The following is a 23,847-nucleotide window of genomic DNA, read 5'->3' on the forward strand; positions in this document are numbered from 1 at the left end:
CCCAGAGATTTTAGTAATTTGGCTGTCAAATTTCTCTGCCACAGCTAAGAAACCAAATTCAAGTCTATCCAATTCCAAATGTTTTACCTTCCAGGTATTGTTCCAACTTAAAGTCCAATGAAGAAAACTAACAACAAGAATATCCTTACTTGGTTGCATGCTAGCATGTGAAAATTGGTGCTCTGGGGTGGTCTGTGTTTACGTCTAGAGTTGGGTCCCAGAAAAAGAAGGTCCAAGTTTTAGTGTCCATAAAAATCACCCAAGGGTGGGCCACGGTGGCTCAGCAGGCAAGAATGCTTGCCTGCCATGCCAGAGGACCCAGGTTTGATTCCAGGTGCCTGCCCATGTTTAAAAAAAAAAAAAATCACCCAAGGGGTATAGTTATAAAAACATGAATATGCTGAGACTCCACACCCAGAAGTTCCAGTGTCTCAGGAGTAGGTGGGGCCCAGGATTTACATTTGTATCAAGCAGCTTTTGTAATTCTCAGTCAAGTCTTTAGACCACTCTGAGGTCTGTGTACTGGTGCTGGGTCTGATGTAATTGGCCTGTGTGACTTTATCATTTATTTCAGGGGGGACTCAGTTTTCTCATCTATATACACAGAAAGCCTGAGTGAAGTGTATTTCTTTCTGAATGACTCCATTGCATGACTAAAAATTATCTCTGAAGCAGACGTATGTGGAGATTTTGTGAGAACTGGTGTCTTTGACATTTATTTAGCATCTATTATATTCCAGGACCTGCGCGACAAATTCTGTTTGCACCATCTCATAAAACTAGACCCCAAGCCCTCTGGAATGGAGATAGTAGCGTTGCCCCTACTTCGGCAGTGGTAGAAATGGAAGTTAAGAGCTGTAGGTGAGCCTGGGCACACAGCCTGACGCCAGTCAGAACCAGGGCAGCTCAATCAGTTTCCCCAAGTTCAGGGCTTCAATGTGCCACTGGACTAAAGGGCAGATCAGGTGCAAACATTTATTTTTCAAGAATGAACAGTTTTCCAAAGACATTGATCCATTTTGATTAGGATAGCTTGAATTCTCACTCTTCAACCAAGAATTCTGGAGGTTCCCAGGACGGGGCATGGATGGGGCACCAGCAGTGGCCGGTAGGGGGCGACGTGCACAGAAGGCCCTATGCAGGGAAAAATTAATAGCGCAAACTTTGTGTGATGTTTGCCCCTCCTGTCTGGTTCCCCACCAAACTGAGTTAAAGGCAATGCAAGTGGCAGCAGGCAACTTGTATCTTCAGAGAAATTGTCCTTCCTCCTTCACAACTACCGCTTCCTAATCCAGCCTCACCAGGAGACACACAGCCTCTGCCACCTTCCACCCACTCTGTCTTCCCAGCAACACCAGTGCCACTGGATGTTAACTAATTTTCCTTACGAGAAAAGAGATCAGTTGTCAAAAGTATTGAGGAAATGATGGGTTAAACTGAGTTTAACAGATTTCATTGCCACGCGATTTCTCAGTGCCTTAAATGTGCTCACCTGCTAATAACTGTAAAGCAATACTAGTTAGAGCTATTGGGCATTTCCATATGTCAGTATTGTGACACGTGTTTTCCATGTATCTCATCGTCATAACAACCTAGGAGGTAGGTTATACTATCATCCCCATTTTTCAGATCAGAAAATAGGGGCTCAGAGAAGGTGAATGGCTTGCTGAAAGTAACACACCTAGTAACCTATAGAGGGGAAGGACAAGACTGGAATCCAGGTGTATCGGGTTCTAAGCCCATCACACTCTGCTTGGCCCTCCCCTTTTAGAAGGTGGCAGAGAGGGGGAGGTGTTGGACATGCAGACTCTAGTCTTGTTTTCCTGCCTCCTGAAGACCCAGGGTCTGCAGACTGAGGTAGAAGTACTAAAAGAAGGATCAAGGATCTCAAAAGAATTTGGACTTGGCCCTGTTTTGGATGCCCTTCCCCACCCCACCCCCACCCCCACCCCCCAGACAAGGCAGGATAAAGAAAGACGTATTCATCAGAACAGGTGGGGCTAGCCTGGTTTGGGTAGAAAAACAGCTTCCAAGCCCACGCTTTTGACCTGCTCTGAAATATTCAGACAATAAAACGGGCTGACCTAAGGACGAGGATGCTGCCTGCCTCCAGGCTCTGTCACGGGGATCATAATAGCTTTGTTTTTCACAAGGGAGGAAAAAAAAAAAGTTAATGCCTCAAATTAATAGGTCTGTCATGTTCCAAATTGTTTGCTTTTCTAAAAATGGACTTTGACATGTGAACAGTTATTATCTAATGCAAGACCCCCAAATCTGTCTCTCTCAAGACAACTGGGTAGTCAGCAGATTCTTATTAGACAGAAGAGTTAAAGCTCTCTCTCTCTTCAGTGCAGGAACACAATGGCCACCCAGAGCTCGGGTTGTTTCTGAGCCTCTGGAACCCTGTCCAAGCGGGCTTTCTCAGAACCCTGAGCCCACGTAAAGGTACCTGGAGACCTAATCAAAGGGCCTTAGATACTCAGCAAGATTTCTCTACTGCAGTCGTTCTCAAAGGGTGGTTCCCCAGAGCAGCAGAGGTAGCCAAGAACCTAATAGAAACATAAATTCTCAGACCCCACCCAAGACCTACTGAGTCAGAAATTCCAAAAGTGGACCCAGCCATGTTAAGCAAGCCCTCCAGGTGATACTGATGCACCCGAAGTGGCTCAGATTAAAGGAGCACTGGTCTATTGCTCCCTTCTCCTCCCTCAAATTTGCTCACTTAGCACATTCTGCAGTCTCTTAATTATCCCTCCACTCCATTCTCTTCTCTCAACCCCCTACCTACCCCAGTACAAGTCACCATCCACTGGGATGAAGGCAAGCGACTCCCAATGCCCGTCCACTTCCAATCCGCCCTCCCGTGACCCAGTCTCGACTTGGAAGCCAGAATGATCTTTGGAAAATACAAAAACAAGCAAGCCAGTATTCTGTCCGGAAACCTGGCCATGTCTTCTCATTTCTCTGCCTTCAAGGTCATTAAAGAGCTCTGTGCGCACCTCCTTGGGTGGGCTACCTCGTCCCCCCACATCCCCACCAAAGCCAACAAAACATAGGAGTGAAGAAAGAACAGACCGGAGTTTCAAGTCTGATTTGAAAAGAGCCCAGCATAGGGGCAGAGAGCTTAGGTATTAGAGTCTGATAGAGACAGGCTCAAATCAGAGCTCTGCACTTAGCAGCTGTTTGACTTTGGGCAAGTGATTTAACTTTTCTCATACACCCATGACTTATGTCTAGGCGGAAATGGCAATATCCACACAGCAGGGTTAATGGAGAAGTAAATGATGAAATGGACATAGAGGGCCCAGCACTCTGCCTGGCCCACAGTAGGGAGTCGATAAATTGTAGCTATTGCCCAGCCCCAGTCACCCTGCTAGGAAGCCACACCCTCATGTTGACCAACTCCACAGTGCCTGCTGCTTCCCGTGATGCCTCAGGAAAGTTAAAAGTGGCTTTGTGATCCCTAAATGGCCAATCATTCACAAGACCCTGGGCCAATAACTTGACTCTGTTCCCCCTCAAAAGTTGTGCTTTGTCCCCTGCATTCATTTACCTTGTGCTCTGCCAATGTGGTATTCTGGGAAAAACAACCATTTCCTGGACGTCTTACCTGACATAATACCCTAGTTTCCTGAAAGCTGCTGTAACAAAGTACTTCAAAACCAGGTGGCTTAAAAAAAAAAAACCAGAAATTTATTGTCTCACATTTCTGGAGGAGAGAAGTCTAAAATCTGTAGGCGAAGAGCCTTCCTTGCTTCTTCCTAGCTTCTGACGGTTTGCTGGTAATTCTTGGGCTTCAAACTTTGTCTCATTACATGGCCTTCCCTTCTGTGTCTGCACTTCTTCTCCCCTTCTTATAAGGACACCAGTCAGATTGGATTTAGCCTCATTTTAACTCACCTGTCACGACCCTATTTCCAAATAAGGTCACATCTGAGCTGCTGGGAATTAAGACTTCAACATATCTTTTTGGAAGACTCAATTCAACCCACACTAGATGGTTTCTGATAGTGGAGTTTTCCTTCAGGCAATGAACACTGGGAAGGAGAGGTAGCACACTGTTCAGCAACTGCCCAGAGCACAGACAAACCACACCCCTGGCCCCATGCACACACAACACCTACACACTTGAACTTAGACGAACTTGCAAGGGCCACTGAAAGCCAACACACATGCGTACTGGGTCACACATGGGCACCAGGATTTCTCTGTGCCTTTACTCATTCATATTTAACCTGACAACACCTGGACAAACGAGCTACAAAAAGCCATACGGTACCTTTGGGTGACTTAAGTGTCGCCACTGCCCATTCACCATCACAACTTCCTAAAAAAATAACAATTGAGAGATGCTGATCTGCTTGCTGGGCTTTCCCTCTTTTCTGCGCCCTCAGACAGGGCTGTCCAGCTGTAGCCTCCAAAGGGACAGGCCTCAGGGGGTGGGAGAAAAGACAGGCATGCAAATGCAGCTAATGCTACAACCTGTGCCTCTTTCTACAAGGCTTTGTAGCAGTGTCAAGGTAAAGCTTGACAGATCAAAAGAGGTATTTTGAAAGGGACCTAAGAGTTTTCAGTTGCTTAAGGTAAAGAGAATTCTTAGGCAGTAAATCCAGCTCTAAGTCCTTAGCCCGCCAAGGAAGAAAGGAAAATGTGAGTTACTTGAGGTCACTTTGGCTGATGACAACACTCTGTTGACATGAGACGAATGTGTGCCCCTGTTTTATTGTCATCACCCTCCTGAAAAGGGCCACAGTATTGGCTCCAAATTCAAGGTTGGGGCAGGCACTTTAAATGCTGGGTGGCAGGTCACATTGAGAAGGGCCTGTGCGTATTACAAAGTCCACGAATTCCACTGTCTCCATATTGTCCCTCTTTCTAAGATGTGGAAATTCCCCTAAACACTAAAGGGATCAATCTTGTTATCTGATAACCCCATAATAAATTATACATTGCTTTATGGAACAGATGTGTGCCTGACATTTGGTTATAAATCAGTTTCTCCAAGTTGAGTTCTTTTTCAGATGGACCAAACGAGCCCTGGGGAGCTCAAATTCTTGGCAGAATCCTAAGGTGGCTCTTTTCCTGACGTCACGGATGGTGAGCAAGACCAATGAGACAACTCTCCCCCTCCTTGACAGGTCTTGTCTGTAAGATTGGGTTTTACTCAAAACAAGGCAAACCTACCCATGTGTGTGAGGAGCAGCCTCTGCCCATTGAGTGGTGGCCTGACCAATTAGCAGATGCCACTAGCCACCCTTTCCTTTCTTAGGAATCTATCTGGGAAGACCAAGTCCTCCACATTTCTACACAATTTCCAGAGATATATCAGGCTGCCAGCTGAGGCGACCCAGGGAACAGTCTGTGATCTGAATGATTATGGAGCACAGATTCGGCCCCATTTAAACATTTTTGGTTGGCCTCTCAGGCATGCCAAAGGACACTCAAATTGCCACATTTCCCCTGTGGATCTGAACTCTACACTCTCATCGCTCACAACAGAGGGGAAATTGGAGTGACAGGAGAAGAGTGATGAGGTTAAAACTAAGTGTGACCGACTCTCCCGCCACCCTCAGATGACTTGGTGTTTCTTCTCCCTCTGAGCCATGGGCACTGACATCTGGAAATAGTGATGCTGCCCCAGATCTTCCTGGGTGGGTGGACTCAAGGCTGGCTGAGTCAAAGTCACTGACCCCAGAAAATACATCTTCCAGCCAAATCAATTGCATCCCTGTTTGCCTTGAATGCAGGGACCATGTCTTCATCACCCCTGCTCCCAGTACCTAAGACAGAGCTTCGTTCTGACAAGGTAGTGACAAGTTTTGCTTGGTAGACCCATTGGTAATGAGGGCACTTCATATAGTAGCACCCAGTCTAATAAATATATTGTGAAGGCCCTACTATGTCCTTGGTGGCACTAGCAAACATTAAATGAATCCCAATTGGGTGAAAAATTAAATGCCACTTAAAAGAGGGTAGAATCATACCAGTTTTGTGGCTAACATATCACTTAGAATAATATATTCATGGTTCACTCATGTGGCATCGTGTTTCAGAACTTCATTCCTTTTTATGGCCGTATAGTATTCCATTGTCTGGATATACCACATCTTGTTTATCCATGCATCTGTTAATGGACATTTAGGTTGTTTCCACCTTTACACTATATGAAACTCCCATAATAGGTAAATCCATAGAGATAGAAAGCAGATTGGTGGTTAACAGGGAATTCAGGGAAGGGAAATGAGGAATGACTTAATGGGAGGTGATGAAAGTATCTTGGAACCATGATAGAGGTGATGGCTGAACAACACTGTAAATGTAGTAAATGCCATTAAGTTGTTCACTTTAAAGTGGTTAATGGTTAATTTTCTGTTATGTGAATTTTACCCCAATAAAAAGAAATTTGACTCACAAAAAGGGGGGGGTGACTGGGCCTCCTAACCCTGCTTTTCCTTCCTTTAGTTCATGGAAGGAACACAGGAATCTGAAGCACACAATCCTGAGTCTAACTCTTGGTCCTGCCATTTACTAAAAGTGTGACTTTGGGAAAATTACTTAACTCTTTTGAGCCTATTTCCAGATCTGTAAAACAGCAAGGCTTCCCTCAGAAGTGTGCTGTTCAGGAGTTCAGTGATATTAGCTTCCTTTATGCCCTAGCTTTTAAAAGAATTAAACTAGTAATGGTCAGCCCATAGCTGGCAGCCTCAAGCATCTCTTAGGAATTTCATATGATTTCTGCAGTACAGGTGAAGAGGGCATTCATGCCATGTTGAAGTGCATTGATGCTGGGTTTTAAAAAGTGGTATTGGAAAATATTACATTTTTCTGGCAAAATAGCTGCACTTGTCTGTCAAATGGCCACAGAGAAACTATTTTTTTATTAAGATTTTGAATGAAAAAATAGGGCACTGCAGCATTTTATTTTGATGCTGGTACATTCTGGCTCTTTCTTATCCCTGGTCATCAAGGTTTCCCTGATCCATGTAAAGGGCACATTGTGTCAGGAACCTCTGGCAGCTGAGGAGTTAAACTCTTAGACATGTAGAAGGGAAGCTGGACCTGGAACCTAGAGGAGATAAATGCCAAAAATTCAAGCAATGTCTGTTTGTAAAGACCACTTGGAACTGTAAACGAAGGTGGTCTTTCTCCAGTTCTGGATGTGGGCGCCATCCTGCTCTGAATTAGCAGTTGACCCTTAGAGAGATTTTCAAACACCTACTCTGCAAACATCACCCTGTGATACTCACACAGTCACCTCAAGGTGGGTGGGCTCTCACATAGTAACCATCCATCATGTGGGTGTTTGGGGCCAGGGAGCATGTACTTAACTGAACTTTTAGGTTGAATCTGGCCAAGTCTATAGAAAAACAGACTTCTTGACTTTAACCCTGATTGAAAATATTGCTAAAATGTTTGGGTATCCCACATTTCTGACTTAGTAAGGAGAACCAATTGAGCAAAACTGAATCTTTCTTTGATGAATTGTATACCCAAACGATTGAGCCTCAATCTACACTGTCCCCAGACTGCAGATGTGGAAAGCGTAGGGGGATGGGCTCTTTGCTGGCACTTAGGATGGCTCCAGGAAGCCATTTGCTGTCTTGTTTGTTAGCTTGTTTGTCTGTTTGTTCATCAGCTCGCCACATGAGTTGCTTTCATATCATCTATCTTTCCCAACAAACTGGAATGAAAAATGTGGATCTAGGTCTCCCTCCCTCCAAAATGAAATCTGGAAAATTACACGGTAATCAAGGTGGCACTGTATCTTGAAGATTAGAGGAAGAATATGACCAGCAAGGAGCTCTGGTCTGAATACTTTAATATATTGCAGTAGATGCTGAGGTCTAACTATGTGCCAAGCCACTATGCTAAGAACTGTACATGCACTATATAGCTGATCTTCCCAACAACCTATTAGGGATGCATTATTATTATTATCCCAATTTTATAAATGGAAAAATGAAGACCTTTAGAGTTGTCACTTTTGCAATTATTTAATAAATATCTGAGCCAGGTCTTGGAGATGATCCTGACTCATTCCAGTGGTCACGCTACCTTCTGCCACTTTGCTGATCACCTCACTCATCTTCCTTGAGGCGGTGCCTACCACAGGGTGTCATTCATTGGTTCTACAAACATGTATCGGGGCCCTTAGTAAGTGTCCTACATCATGTTAGGTGCTTGGGATATATCAATGAACAGGACAGTTTGTGCTGTACCTCAATGGTACCCACAATCAAGAGATACTCAAGACAAAATGTTTGGAAAATGAGTGAATGAATTAAATGAATATAATTTACCCCATCACCCCTTCTAGTAGAGAGTGCTATGCAGTTTAGCCCTCAGGGTTTTCTTAATGTGCTAATTTCCTACCAATAGGTGGGGAGTGAGCCCCTTGGGGGCATATAAACCACATCCCTCAATTATAGGGAGAAAAGACCTTTCTTTAATTGAAAGAAATTTAATTTCTTTAATGAATGAGGGTAATTTCAACAAATAATAATAAAATAAAATGCAAAGAAAAGCAGATTCAGGGAAAATTTGTTTCAGGAACACCCAACAATCAAAACCCTTTTTTCTCAAAGAGTTGAGCTCTTTGATTTTACCTGGCAGTGAATGAATAGAGCATGTTTCATGGCCCACTGGTATTCTGAGCTAGAATGAGTGGAACTGTAATTTTCTAGTTTTAAAATGAGAATGGACCTTGGAGACCATATGGTTCAGCTTCCTCATTTTTCGTGAAAAATTTGGGTCCAGAGAGCTTTAGTGTCTGATTCAAAGTCACACAGCTCAGTAAGCTACACTAGGGCCTAGATTAAGACCAAGTCTCTGGTACCTACCATATGTTCTGAATATTAAAGCCACTAAGAGAAATTTAATTTCCTGAGGTATTTTTGAACTTGAAAGTTAACTCTAATGGGTGTCCAACCCTCTCTCTCATCACTGATTGAATTTTTAAAAATGAATCTGGTTATCAGGGGTTGCAAATCTTTCAACAGCAAGCCATTTTTTAAGCAACTCCTCTCCTGGGTGGTAATGATTTCATTAATGAAATGCATTTCATCATTCACACCATGGTCACATTATGCCTTAATAAAGAACCCTTGAGAGAACATTTATTATGGGATTTGCATTTCATTTGTGTAGGCAGATGCTGGACTCCTGGGTCAGGCTAGTCCCTCCTCAGTCTTCTCACTGATGCTTCATTTGCTAGAGATTCATAAGACCCTCTGTGACTCCGGTAAAAACCCATAAACTCTGATGATAGTCAGAGAGAAGGACAGAAAAAGAATCAACGAGGATTGGGGAGGGTTCTTCAAGTGGGATCCTTCAGGGTTTTCTAGAATATCAAGGGGTGTCCTTATAAAACCCAGCTATTCTTTCTGTGTCAAAAACAAGCTGTTTCATCCAATGATACAAACATTTCAGGAGTTCCTGATTTGTGGAAGAAAGTGTTACTCCAAAGTGTCAAATGTATTGTCATACATCAAGTTTAGTTCCAAACTCCTTACAGATATTTGCTATGTAAAGGAACCCTGCATAAAACATTGAAAGAATCAAGGAGTTCTGTTGGAATAGCCATCTAATATTTATCCAAAGAGCTACTGGGTGTTGAGGGAAGGAGATACTGGACCTAAGTTCAAGGAATGGGTTGCAGAGGGTAATGTGGCCAATTGGAAAGCAAAAAGATATCTGGCTGATTTTTCATGCCAGAAGAAGAAGCAAATGTAACAGCAAATGCTGTCTCCCCAACTAACTGGCTCAGAAAGGGAGGTAGGTCACCAAATAGTGTGCGAAGGCATTAATGATTACGTGGGCAGAAATGCCCTGGCACTTGCTCTCCTAGGCAACGGTTCTCATCCCTTTCCTAATAATTCTTTGGTCTACCTGAACATGCCTAGAATGCATATGCTATGCAAACACGTAACACAGAATGGAGGGAATCTTTGGTTATGGGGTGTGGTGGGAGTTGAGCAGGATGTAGAAATTCAACCCAAAACCTGATAACTGTATATAAGGTCATACAAGGCTCTAGATTTGGAAAAGCCTGTGTCATCTACACAACCTCTGCCCTTGTTATAATAAAGTTGGTTTTGCCCCTGTCTGAACAGTTCCATCTGGAAATCCTGGGAGACAGGGAACGTGGATTCCTGAAGATAAACTTCTGGAACGAACACTTACTAAGGACCTATATTGCATGTGTGGTACTAGACTAGGCACCAATATTTTGTTTTGTGAATCTGATTTCTGTACTTCATGGTTACCACAAACATCACTGCCTATGACAGTATCGAGACTTTGGTTTCCGATGTTAGTTTGTAAGGGAATTGGGATATTTCATACTAGAATCTCATTATCAAGTGTTTTCCATACCATCTCTAACAGGGAGCTTGGAAGGGGGAAAGAAAAGAAGATAAGAAGCTGATAATAAAGAAAGCACCTGGTCTGTGAGGTTTTCTACCTCCTAAAAGCAGGCCAGGAACCAAAAGTATGTGGAAAGTACTCCTCTTATAAATATCTAAAGAAGAGAAGGACCTCCACTGAGAAAATGGAGTTCTACTCCAAAGTGAATTGTTTCATTACTCTGGGGCTTCTGGCAGCCAGTTCTGCTGGGAAGGAGGATGTCTAAAGAGACCTGAGCATTTTGTGAGATGGAAATCAGGACAGGGTTCAGCCATGGACTATTAGCAAGGAGACAGAGGAGCAGTGGAGAAGCGCAATGACTAACATATGTTGAACGTTCACTCTTTGTTAAGCCAGAATAGGAGTCATCTCGGTTTTGCCTCTCATGTGCCTCACCTTTATGTGCCTTTTAGAATAAAGGAGTGAGACCCCTTAGGAGGGGATGAGTGTTGTCTGAGGCCACACAGGTAGTAAGCAGCAGAGATAGGATTTGAATTCAGGTCCCCCTGGCTCTTCCAGCTTCTCCAAAATAGGCTCACAGAATGGATGGGTTAAGTAGAAAGCCTGGCTTAAAAATCTCTCCTATGAGAACCCACAGGGCACGGGGAAGAGGAGCGGAGAGGAATCCTCCCTTGCATTAAGAACGCACAGGAACTTAGAGAGCAAGCAAAGGGCTTAGAGGAGGAATTTCAGAGCAAGCAGTTGGGAAGGGACTTGGTTTCCCTAGATATTGGGCTGATGGAATGCTTTTCCTCCAATGCCTCTCATCCCTGCCTGGCTTCACATTAGAATCATCTAGAGAGCTGTTCAAAAATGTCCATGTCTGGGCATCATCCCAGACCAATTCAATCAAAATCTCTAGGGAAGGGCTGGGGTGTCAGTTAGTGTTAGCTGCTCATCAGGTGATTCTAACAATATGCAGACATGGTTGAGAATTACTGGCTTAGGGAAGCCTGAGATTGCTACAGACCATCACAACTCAGAAATCACAGCTTTGCTGTGACTTCCGTCCAGAACTCTGCAATGAGCAACTTGTTCAGGAGCCTGAGTAGCTGTTACCCTCCTCGTGTGTGAGGGAGAGGAAGAAACCGAAGGTGAGCCAGCTAGTGGGAGGGCAGCGGCACGAGCATAGGCTCCGGAGTGCTGAAAACCAGGTTCCAGTCTCACCTCTGTCTCCCGCAGCCTGTTTGATTTGGGGGCACATGAGGTTAGCCCCTGAGTCTGTGTGCTAATCGGAACATTGGGACAATTCTTGCACCTCCCTCTTTGGATTGTCTGGAGAAAAATGACATGATGCATGTAAAAAGTCTAACGCAGCACCTGGCACTTGGTAAGAACTCCATTACTAGTTGCTCCAGGCTGCCCATCCCAAGAAATATTTACATCTTGAAGTGCAGAGGCTACCTGTGATAGGAAGGCACATCCTTTTCTGACCTCTCCAAGGTGGAACTGACTGAGTGGATGACCAGCTTTACCCACTAAAGGGCAAGGCATTCCTGAGGCGGACAGACACGGGTTCTAAGTCGATTCTAGGTTCACCGTGAAGATTCATTAGGGAAGACAGTGGATGATGAAGAGGTTGGTCATTAGAACAAATGAGCATTGAAGGTCTCCCCAGGAAACAGCCCTCGCGTGCACCCCACCCCCACCCCAAGCACCCTGCCCCCACCCACCAAGGGCAGGACTGAGGTGGGTCAGAGATAGCAGCTGAGGGGCTTTGGGTCCCAGGCAGAAAGAAAGAGAGAGAGAGAGATGCAGATAGGTGTGGGGGGGGGGGGAGCAGAGGGGAAGAAAAGAGAGAGAAAGAATTAGGAAAAGAAAGTTAGAGAGAAAGAACTCCAGATGGAGCAGAAAATAAAGAGGAACAAGAAACAAGAGGGAGATCCATGCAGGAGCCCTTACCGACTGCCTTTAAGGACGCATACTTGTTGAGTTCTTTGCCTGGTGGCTGCTGTTCGTAAGGGTTGGAGATCTGGCCCAGGTTGGGGTAGGAATGCGGGTGGCCCATCTGCTGGAGCAGCGGCGAGGTGGGGACCGCATTGTTCATCTGGGTGGTGTCTGCAAGTGAAGAGACAGGGGAAGATGGTCACAGACGGAGCAGAGCCGTCTACCCGCCCCCACCCTCGCTGTCCCCGGAGACCAGCGCTCTCCCCAGCCCTTGGGACAAAGGTGGGAGAAGAGCAGAGGGTGTATAGATACACCGGGAACTGGCTCCACAGTCTTCACCGGAGGCCAGTGGAGGATGGGTGGGGTGTTTCTCTGATAACAACTCTCAGCAAGTGCCCAGAACCTTCTCCACTTCCCCCCTAAATGACCACGTTTCAATCCTATCATTTTAGGAGTCACTTCTGTGATCAGACAGTGAATGTATATGAAGGTACTCAACCCCACGGAAATGCACGACAGAAAGACAATAAGGAGCTATTTCTGCGCAAAGATCGGCAAATATTAAAGGGACACCAGTACTGGAGAGATTATTGGGAATTGGGCGATTTTGTAAGCTGATGGTGGGTGTGCAATTTGCTACATTTTCAGAAAGTAATTTGTCAGTCTACATTAAAATTTATAATACATATTTATGTTGACCGAACAATACCACTTCTAAGGATTGAACCACGGAAATAAAAGCACCAGAATATAAGGATGGTTGTTCCGAGCTGGTTTTACATTATTGTCTATAAAATGAAATTATAAGAAACATGGGAATAATCTGAATTCCTATCAATGAGGAAATTGTTAAATACTTTATTATACGTCCATATTGTGGAATACCTTGCAGCAGTCAGAAAAAACGAGTTAAAAGTGAGTTAATTTTAGACATACCAAACTTGATAATTTCTTATGGTTTATATTAAGGGAGGGAAAAGCAAACTTAAAAATTATAAAAATAATATAGCATTTTTGTTAAATAAAAGAGAATCTATGCCTATTTTTGCCTGCTGTGGTTTGAACAAGCCATAAAATACAAAGACCCCAATTGAACAGTGGCTACTTGGGAAGAATGTGATTTACGTGGAGAGAGTTCAAGAAGCTCTCCCTGAGGAAATGTTCTCTGAGCTGAGATATGGAGGAAGAATCCATGTGTTAAGTGTTGTGGAGAGCAGAGGGTTCTAGGGTGGGTGTTTAAGCAGAGGAGACAGCATGGGCCAAGGTCTCAAAGCTGGAAGGAACAAGGCATGTGTACAAACTTAAAGGATGTCACCTGTCCTTCAGCCACACTTGGCCAGAGGATTTCCATCATCAGCCCCAGAGTAATGGATGCACAGGAAGGAGACAAGAGCTAAATGGGAGACATATAGTCTAGCGAAATAACGATGGCTCGGTTTCAGGCAGGAAATATGGGTTCTTTCAGCTTTGTGGAGCATATATACCAATCTGCATGTACACTGGAGTAGATTCTGGTTCTACACTGAAAGAGCTCCTTTAACAGGCAGATGCACCCATTTCCCAACTACTAACAACTCCCAGCTGCCTCCATGTCCACAGGATTGTTCTCAACTGATGAGAGCTGTCACCTGTGGTGTTAGAGGCCTCCCCCATAACTCCTGAGGTGGCCACAAACAGTGCCTGGCTGACACCAAGACACAAAGAGCAGCCCCCTTTCCTCAAAGTGGAGAGAACTTTACACTCCTGAGCTTCCCCTGGATTGGGTGAATCTAGAACCTGTGTTGACAGACCTTTTCTGTCAAGGGTCAGATTGTAATATTTGCAGGCCATATAGTCTTTGTCAACACTCCTCAGTGCTGACATTGTACTGCAGAAGCCACTCTAGACAATCCGTAAGCAAGGAGGTGTAGCTGGGTTCCAGTGAAACCATATTTCCAAAAACACGTGGTGGCTGGATTTGGCCTAAGGGACATGATTTGATGATCCCTTTTGCGTCAGTTTGAATCTGTGGTAGACCCCAGAAAAGCCATGTCCTTTAATCCTCATTCAACATGGCTCAGTGGGAGCATTTTGATCATTTCCATGGAGATGTGACCCACCCAATTGTGAGTGGTAACTTTTGATTAGATGATTTCCATGGAGGTGTGTCTCCACCCATTGAAGGTGGAGTTGCTTACTGGAATCCTTTAAAAGAGGAAACATTTTGGAGAGAGTCCCTTTTGTAGAGCCACGAAAAGCCAGCAGATGCCACCGTGTTCACCAAGTGCCCTGCCAGCTGAGAGAGAAAAACATTAAAAGTGATCGGCCCTCTTGAAACCAAAGTGTCTTTTCCCAGATGCCTTAAACTGGACATTTCTATAGACTTGTTTTAATTGGACATTTTCTCAGCCTTAGAACTGTAAACTTGTAACTTACTAAATTCCCCTTTTTAAAAGCCATTGCATTTCTGGTATATTGCATTCTGGCAGCTAGCAAACTAGAACACCTTTTGTAGACTTTACCAGAGACCCCATCTTTGTTTGGCTTTTGTTGGCAAAGATCTTCCCTATTTTGTTTCCCTCAAAACCCTAGAGGGTTTTTTTTTTTTCACTTTATTTTCTTAAAAGTACTCCTTCAAAGTCACATGTACTTGAACCCCTGTCTCAGGCTCTTCTTTATAGCCAGCCCATAAACTAATTAATTAAAATCTTATTATTAATAACTTTATTTTTGGAAATAGCTCCCAAACACTAGTCCGTCTAGTTAAAGAATTTATACTTCCCAATCCTCTTATCTGGTCACAGCCTTTTCTGCCAACTCTTTACTCCCCCATCCTGAGACTCCACTAGGCTCAAACCCTGTTTCCACACCAGCTGAGCACTTTGTTAGAGAAAAAATAGCTGTAGAGATATTCCGTGGCACTTGGGAGAGTATTTTATATTATTAAACAGAATACTTAAAATGCCATTTAAAAATATTTGCTTTTCAATTACTTTTCCCAAGCCCTGAGCTACCTCCAGGGCAGGGAGCAGTTACTTCATTTTTAAGTGTGCATGAGGGAGAAGGCCCACCAAAATTATCCCTCACAGAAAAAGAGGAGAGGCTGCCCCAAAGTCATGCTCCTGTTTGCACATTCAGAACCGCAGGAAGCAACTTTCTGACAGTTTTAGATAGCCATTTTGTCTTTGCTTCCAGGCACTGAGTATTTAGAAATATCGAAATCCAGTCTCAAAGCAGCAATCAAGAATTATTAAACAGCCATTTATGACTGGGTTTTTTAAATGTTATGTTCATTTTCCTAGACAGAAAGCTGTACCAGACCTGGCAACCAGTTGCCCTGAGAATTTTCCACAAATACATACCAAGCTTAGGAGGAGAAACGAAAGCACAGGAGGGAGGTACACTGAGGTTGGCATCCAAGGAAAGTAGATTCATGGAGTGAGTGAAGTGTGTAGAGCGGGCATGATCTGGGTTCTAACTGTGAGAGCCTGCCCTTGTTAAGTTGAGAGGAGAAATAAACATATGCATATAATTACATACACACACACAACACATATTTACACAGTCACAACCAAAGAGGAGTCTCGTGAGACCAACAAGTCTTGCCCAGAGCTTCTAGACACACTCCAGCCCCAGGTGTTTTACCCGCCTCTGTAGAAAGATACTCCCTAAGTAATGCCAAGAGAAAAGTTTCCCCTGCTTTGTCCTAATTTTGCAGCACTTGATGACCCTAAGAAATAACTAATGAGTGCTTCCTGTTCTGTGGTGCTGGACTCGGTCAAGACCACTGGTCAGCAAAGAAGTTGGTGGCGTCCCTGTGCTTTCCTTACTTAGATGGAGAAGGGGCCTCATATATCTGAGAACCATTCCCAAAGAGAGGTAAAATACAATTACTAATTGAAAGCATCTGGCAGACTCACACCAAGGTTACCGCAGTGTAAGTGCAGTTAATTATGTGGTCCCTCTTAGTCACTAGACAGAGAAATAAAACAGATGCCATGTTGCTAGGGGCAGCTAAGGTAAAAACACGCAGTTTAGAAGCATTGAGAGAATGCTCCAAGGTTCTCAGTACACAAGTGACAAATAACTACCTGGAATAGAACAGTTTGGAGGGAGAACAACACAAGCCACTCCTTGAAGAAGTGGCACAATCCAAGGAAGATCCACAGAGAGCGGCTCTAGATGGTCAAATGGGGTTGTTTGGTGGCGCACGTGTCATGTGCCAAGTCCTTGGTAAAGAACTTCTCGTGCACTTTAATCAGCATAACTCCATGAGGTACTGATATAGGGACAAGACATTTTTTAAATAACCATTTTATTTTGGAAGAGTTTTAGATTTACTGAAACAGACAGCATGAAGAGTTTCCAATTAACCCACATCCAGATTCCCCTAATCTTAATATTTTACATCAGTATGACACATTAGTTACAATTAAGGAAACACTATTGAAACATTAGCATTACCTAAAGACTATACTCTATTCACATTTCCTTACTTTTTACCTACTATCCCTTTCCTGTCCCAGGATCCTACCCAGGATAGCAGGTGACACATAGTCTTCATGTCTCCTTAGGCTCCTCTTGGTTGAGACAGTTTCTCAGACTATCCTTGTTTGCGGTGACCTTGGCAGCTTTGAGGAGAACTGGTGTGTTCCTCGTGATTATCCTGGTGTCACGGGTTTTCAGTGGCAGGAAGACCACAGAGGGAAAATGTCATTGTCACCACATCACAACAAAGATACCCACTATCAGCATGACATCACTAGTGATGTTCACTGGTCACCTGGCTGACATATGGCTTTCTCTGCCATAAACGTACTCTATTCTCCCCCTTCCCACATTGATTTCTTTGGAAGGAAGTCCCTGTGCATAACCTACACTTAAGGATCAGGGAGTTAGGTTCCATCTCCTTGACTGCCAAGTACCCGTATAATTTATTTGGAATTTTTCTGCATGGGAGATTTCTCTTTTTTTCTTCCATTTATTCAGTTATTTATTCAATCATTTATTAAGATCAGGGTGGACACTGATACTCGGTTATAATCAAATACTGCTTTATTTTGTTGCTTACATCCTACTGGCTCTGGCTATTGGGTGCCTTTTGGTGGGCTCCTGTGTCCCTTTGACATTCACCAATCATTTTCTTTGAGCACTTATTTTCTGGCACTATAAGATGCTCCAGGCTCATCTTGGATAGTTCCTGTCCTAGTCCTGGAATCAGAAATTTCTTCGAAGGGTCCTGGTTCCCTTTATTAGAGAATGTATTAGAAACCAAGGTGGGCACTAAGTGTGCTCATTGCATCCAGTCCCCTTCAGCTGACAGAGCAAGAAATATTTGCATATACTTACCCATATATATATATATATATACACACACACACACATATCTATAAAGAATTCTATGTATAGCCATCTATACCTAATTATGATTTCATAGTGACATCTACAACTCTAATCCATTACGGTACAGAGACCATTCCAGCCTCCTCTCCCTGCTTATCTATAACCTCCCACCCCAACAATGTACAACCTGACTTCTACCATCCTCCATCCAATTATTTTATTGTTCACTTCAAGTATACAGTTGTAGCAGTATCAGAATTGTTAACCATTACCCCCATGAGAAACACCTTTATCACCTACAGTACAGTGCTTATAGACAATATATATTTTTCTAATTATTAATATATTTTTCTCTCTTGTCTTCTTAAGTAAGTGATATTTGCCCTCAATAGTTTAGGGGCTGTGTTTGCCCAAGTGAGGTGGGGACATTAGCATTTATTACAGAAAGAACAAAGAAAAATGATGATGATGTTAATTGTAATGATGAAAATGGTGAAATCATACTTTTATACATTATAAACATGTATAGAAGGGTTATTCAGTGCCAGGCACTATTCCATGTGCTAACTAATCTCATCTTCCCCAAGAATCCCTATAAAATACTAGTATTAATCCCATTTTGTAGATAGAGAGACCAAGGCACAGAAAAGTTTTACCCAAAGTCAGACTGTTAGTTAAGTGGCAGAGCCAGTCTTTGAAACGAACTCTAAAATATCTGCTTTCAGGCATTTTCTTATTGTCCTAGAGGGAGTTGATATTCAAATTTTGGCACGCAAAATTATTTTGAAGCCAGATGATAATGACCTTTCAAGCCACACTACTGTCTTTGGAAGTTTTTTTTAAAAATTCCTTTATCTTCACTCTTTAGCATATTAAGGATCAGACTTGATTGATAAAACCAGAGGTTTTGGCAAAGGTGGACCAGACAAGAAAAGGGATGGGAAGCCTGACTCCTCAGGTTCTGGGACAGCTTGAAAGGAGAAGAAAGAAAGAGACAGGGGAGACTAGGATCATGTCACACAACTTTCCCTCTTTGGACTTCAGACCCATGGATGGGGGAAGACTGTTGGACGAGTTGAGGGAAATGCTATGAGCAGAATCTCTTGCTCTGCTCTCCGGTTTGGGGCCCTGGGAGGGGGAGGTGCTCAGAGTGAAGAGACGCTGAGCTGTGCCATGGAAGCTAAGCCAGGTAGGAAATGGAGTGGCATGGTCTGACTGAAAGATGGCCTAGCTGACACTCCCCCAAAGACCTTCACAGAACTAGACAGTGTGAGCTCAGGAGCCGTGCCATGGAACCTTTCACTGTGGGGCACTGGGGTCCTCACAGAGGCAGGCAATACATTTCCTTCACTTTCATTCCTTTCTCCTTACTCTGCCAAGCAGGTGGTCACCTCAGGACAACTCAAACAAAAGTAATATACTCAGAAAGGGCAAAAGGAAAAGCATGGTAGCCATGTAAAAACGTTTACCCCTGTTTGTCTAGAAATTACAATCCCATTTTATAGATAAGGAGACCAGAGCTGAGAGACGTTAAGTGGCTTTCCCAGAGTTACACACCATGTTAATAACAGTATCAGAACTTGATCCAGGGTTTGTCTAATGGAAAAATTGGTGAGTCCTCCGTTAAGCTAGGCTGCCCCAAGTTTGCGGTAGAAAGAATAGACTGGAGGTCCAAGTATGAACCTAGTCTATGAAGAGAGATTCCTATATCTTGAGTACCTTCTTGCTTCCTCCAAAATTTTTCACTCACATGAGGAACCCAAATCTATGCCATTTTCTTTATTCTTTTATCCAGAGAATGGAATTTACTGTTACATCCAGAGAACAATCAGGGCTTTTTCCTATTCTGAGAATCCTCTTATTTCTTTGCAGAACCCACCTGCACCCTGACCTCTCTAACTTGGATCATCCATCTATTCCCCCCAACATATTGAGTGCCTACAGTGCTAGACATTGTCTTCGTAGACAAGTTCTGGCTCCTACATGATTTGCTAATTAGAGGAACTCATAAAATATTTCCAAAGTGTTTCAAGCTTGAGAGGACCATGACTCCCTGTTGGCCCTCCCCACTCTTCCCAGTGTACTCTCTGGGCGTTATAACGCCATCTCAGCTGTCTCTCTCCATCAACATCCTGAAATAATGATTTTGATTTTGAGTTGGTCAGTTCTGAGGTTAAATTCTGACTCTTTCCATTTATCAAGAGCATCTTTGGATGCATTATGTAGCCTTTTGAGCCTCGGTCTTCTCAGCCCCAACATAAGAAGCATAATAGTTTCCTCATGGGATTGCTGTGAGGTTTAGAGACAGCATGTCTCCCATACTTAGCATTGCACTAGAAACACAGGGGACATTCAAGAAATCGTACCTGTATGGTAGAGTTATATTACTTTCCATTGTCCAGAAAACCAAGGCAACGTGATGGGGGTGAGGCATAGCAGAAGAGGGTATTAGGTTTCCATAAGGAACTCTCTGGGCTCAGAATGCTTGATTTCAAATTATTCAGTTGTCTTAGAAACTGGACTAACAGAGGAAATGAACAAGAGATATCCATGCAAGGACCAATTGCACTGGTAATTCTCATAGAAGCAACAAAAACAAGTAAGAGATTAGGTACTCAGAAACCGTAAAAAAGATCTGACTTTTAGCTCCGTTTTCCTTTCTTTCCTTTCCAAGCCCTTATGTCTGGCATTCTTTTGAAGGGAGAACCTGAAAATTATAATTTGAAAAACCATGCATATTTCCTCTGGCCATGAGCAAGGGAAATAAACACATGCAATCCAACTCAAAATTACCCTGAATTTGTCCAAAGAGAACATAGCAGGCTATGCTCCCACCAGAAAACATTTACGCAGGAAGAGAATTAAATTCATCTTATTGTATCTTAGTGGCAGAGGAACCAGCAGGGATCTTCAGTGGAGAAAAAATACACATATTTAATTGTAAAACCCTTGGCAGATGGGGTATTTGTATTACCCAAGTGTATGCCTTTTTCTAATGAAAACTTTTTTTTTTTTTTACCATTTAGGGTGACAAAAGTTTGAAACTGGAGTTGTTAAACAAATATTTATTTAATGCTCACTTTTGACCAGTTTTTATGCAGGCTCTGGGGAACTGAGGTTCATTTCAAGGGCTCAGATTGCGCTCAAAGAAGGTTACAGTCTAGGGTAGAAGGCAGACCAGCAACAAGGCAGGTGAGGTGGAAGAGTTACAGTCAACATGGTTATTGCCACTGTGATGCTTTGAAGCTGTATGTACCCCTGAGAAACATACTCTTAAATTTGATCCATTCCTGTGGGTGTAAATCCATTGGAAATGGGACCTCTGGAAGACGTTGCTTCAGTTAAGGTGTGTCCTACCTCAACCAGGATGGGTCTTAATCTCTATTACTGGAGTCCTCTCTTTATAAGAGAATGAAATTCAGACAGAGAGAGAAAGCCCCAGAAGCAAGACGCTGAAAAGGAACTCTGAAGAGAGGAAAGAGACCAGGAGACACGTCCATGTGACAAAGGAATCGAGGTAGCTGGCCCCAGAATACCACAGTCTCTGGGGAGAAAGCATTGCCTCGATGATGCCTTGATTTGGATATTTCCCCAGCCTCAAAACTGAAAGTGAATCAATTCCCATTGCCTGGCCCTACCCATTTCAGGGTATTTGCTTAAGCATCCCAGGCAGCTGAAACAGCCATCAACACAAGATCCTGTGAAAACTCAAAGGAGTGGCACCTAAGCCCCTTTTTAGAAAGGAGAGCTTTTTCATCTGCATTTAGAGAGAGAGATGGAGAGAGAAAGAGAGCATCAAAGACACTTAAAGAAAGAGGAGGACATTTTTTAACTTGAAATACCATGGGTTATACGTTCAAGAAAATACCATCGTTGGCGCCATTTCTGAAACAGGACATCTTTAGGGAGACTTGGCTCACTGTCACACCAAAGTTTATTTTATGTCCACAGCTGCCATTTTCCCGGAAGTCAACAGCATGAGATAGTATAACCGTGAGCATCTGCCCCTTATCTCAGTAGCCCCAGGAGTGCAATGGGAGTTTAACTTCTGGTTTTCTTCTCTTCCTTCCCCTCCTTCCTTTTATTTTGTAATTTTGCTTTCTCCTCCATTGTGATCATCTGTTTTATCAGCCACACGGTGGGCAACAGCCAGCACCCTTGGCCTTCTTTGTTCCTCCTCCCAATGTATTGTGGGATTAGAAACAATATACCCAAGTTTGCTAAAATAATTATAAATCATTTACTGTAAAATAATAATACATTTTGCAAATATGTAAAAACCTTATTTTCTTCTGCAAAATGCCCTCCTTCTACCTCTTTTCCAAGGTAACTCTGAATCATCTTTTAGGTCTCAGCTTGAACATTATGACCTCTAAGAGAACTCCCCAACCCCACTCCATCACTAATTATTCCTGTAGCTCCCCATACTTCCCTTCTTGAACCACATCAACACTTTTATTTCTTTTGAAAGCCTGTTTTCCTCATACCTCCTTGAGGTCAGGAAGTATGTCCATCTTCCTTGGCACTCCATTTTCAGTGCCTTGCCTAGCTCTATGCATGGAGCTGAATTCTAAGATGTAAAAGGAGGAGGGAAAAAAACATTTTTCAGGCACCTGCTCTAAGATAAGCATCATTCAAGGTGCTTTTCCTAAAAGGTCAGATATTACCCTAAGAAAAATGTATGCTTTTTCATATATAGTTTAGCAACAGCCATTTTGGTAGCTCTGAAATTTGATTTCCTTCTTCAGACTTTGGGTTCAGTGGGCAAGTATTCTGTTTATGGACCAGTTGATACCTGGAGCAGCAAATGACAGCAACAAAAAAGCAAAGCAATATATAAAATGAAGAAACTGGGCTCAATATAACCAAAAAATAAAGATACTCCAGGGCTGATTAGGGATTAGAAGAAACCGTTGTTCCCACAAGATTCATTAGAATTAAAGCATGGCTTTTCTAGGGTACATAAATTCTTTCAAGCCAACACACCCACTTATCAAATATCACCATGTGCCAAACCCAGGCCAGGCATCATTTGAGATACTAGGGAAAGAGAAATGGATAAAATCCATCCTTGACTCTTAGAAGTTCACTGTCCAATAGGGGAGCACATAGGTAAACAACTTCTCTATAGCACATGTGGTATTAAAAGTAGGTACAAAGATCATAGGTAACTTCTGCTTCAAGATGGGCCATACCTTATAGTAACCCCTCCTGTACTGAGTACTGAGAAATAATTATCAAGATATAAAAAAGTAAACATGAAACTACATATATAAAACCACAATAATATATCACTATACACTTTATATGAATATAAAGGAGAAAACAAACTTGACAATGCGATGTGAGGATGCAGAGTAACTGAAACTCTCATACACTGTTGGTAGGAATGTAGAATGGCACAACCTCTAATGGTTTAGCAATTTCTTATAAGATTAAACAAATACTTACAATACGGCCCTGCAATCCCACTCCTAGGTGTCTAAGAGCAATGAAACCTACAGTCACATAAAAACTTGTACATGAACGTTCAAAGTGTATTCATTCATAATATCCAAAAATGGTGCATAAGCCAAATGTCTTTCAATTAGAGGCCAAATGTCTTTCAATTGGTGAACTTATAAAATGGTTCAAAATCCACACAGTGGAACACCACTCAGGAGTAAAAAGGAGTGGACTATAATTATATACATTATGTTAAGTAAAAGAAGCCAGACTCAGAATACCAGATACTGTATAGCTTCATTATATGGCAGTCCAGAAAAGGCAAAAGTATATATAGAGAAAACAGAGACTGGCTGCCAAGGGGTTGGGATAGGTGGGTTGGCTACAAAGGGGCAGCCAGAGGGAATTTGGGGGGCTGATGGACCCATCCTGTGTCCTGATTGTGGTGGTGGTTACATGACTTTGTGCATCTGTCAAATCTGATAGAATTTGTTCATCAAAAGAGTGAATTTTACTCTGTGAATTATAAAGTGTACTAAAAATATATTTTAAAAATACATAAAGGCATCACCCTACTTGGAAACAAAGAATACTTCTGGTGGACTAGAAACTGCTAGGAATCTCTGAAATATGGGGCCTAGATGGAATCAGATTAAAAAAGGAATTCACAGCCCAGGATCCAAGCCAGAGATGACAGCTTCAGGAGATGAGTTCAAACATTTCAAATATCCAGAGGCAGTGGTGCTGGCAACAGGAGAGGGCAAGGGTATTAGGTTAATAGCTGTCTGC

General features: G+C 43.0%; 1 protein-coding gene across 2 annotated transcripts in view; it reads right to left on the reverse strand.

The window, feature by feature from the left end:
• The window catches only part of SHISA9 (shisa family member 9), a 264,995-nt gene that overhangs the window by 12,408 nt on the left and 228,740 nt on the right, over positions 1 to 23,847 (reverse strand). The window contains exons 3-4 of one of the 2 annotated variants that reach the window (XM_077141758.1): positions 12,307 to 12,462; positions 4,280 to 4,327 (exon numbers count right to left, since the gene is read on the reverse strand). In XM_077141758.1, coding sequence (XP_076997873.1) covers positions 4,280 to 4,327; positions 12,307 to 12,462 — 204 coding nt within the window. The remainder of the gene's footprint in view (positions 1 to 4,279; positions 4,328 to 12,306; positions 12,463 to 23,847) is intronic. The other variant, XM_077141759.1, reaches the window with a different exon arrangement.

Source organism: Tamandua tetradactyla, chromosome 23 (assembly GCF_023851605.1).
Source record: "Tamandua tetradactyla isolate mTamTet1 chromosome 23, mTamTet1.pri, whole genome shotgun sequence".
NCBI lineage: Eukaryota > Metazoa > Chordata > Mammalia > Pilosa > Myrmecophagidae > Tamandua > Tamandua tetradactyla.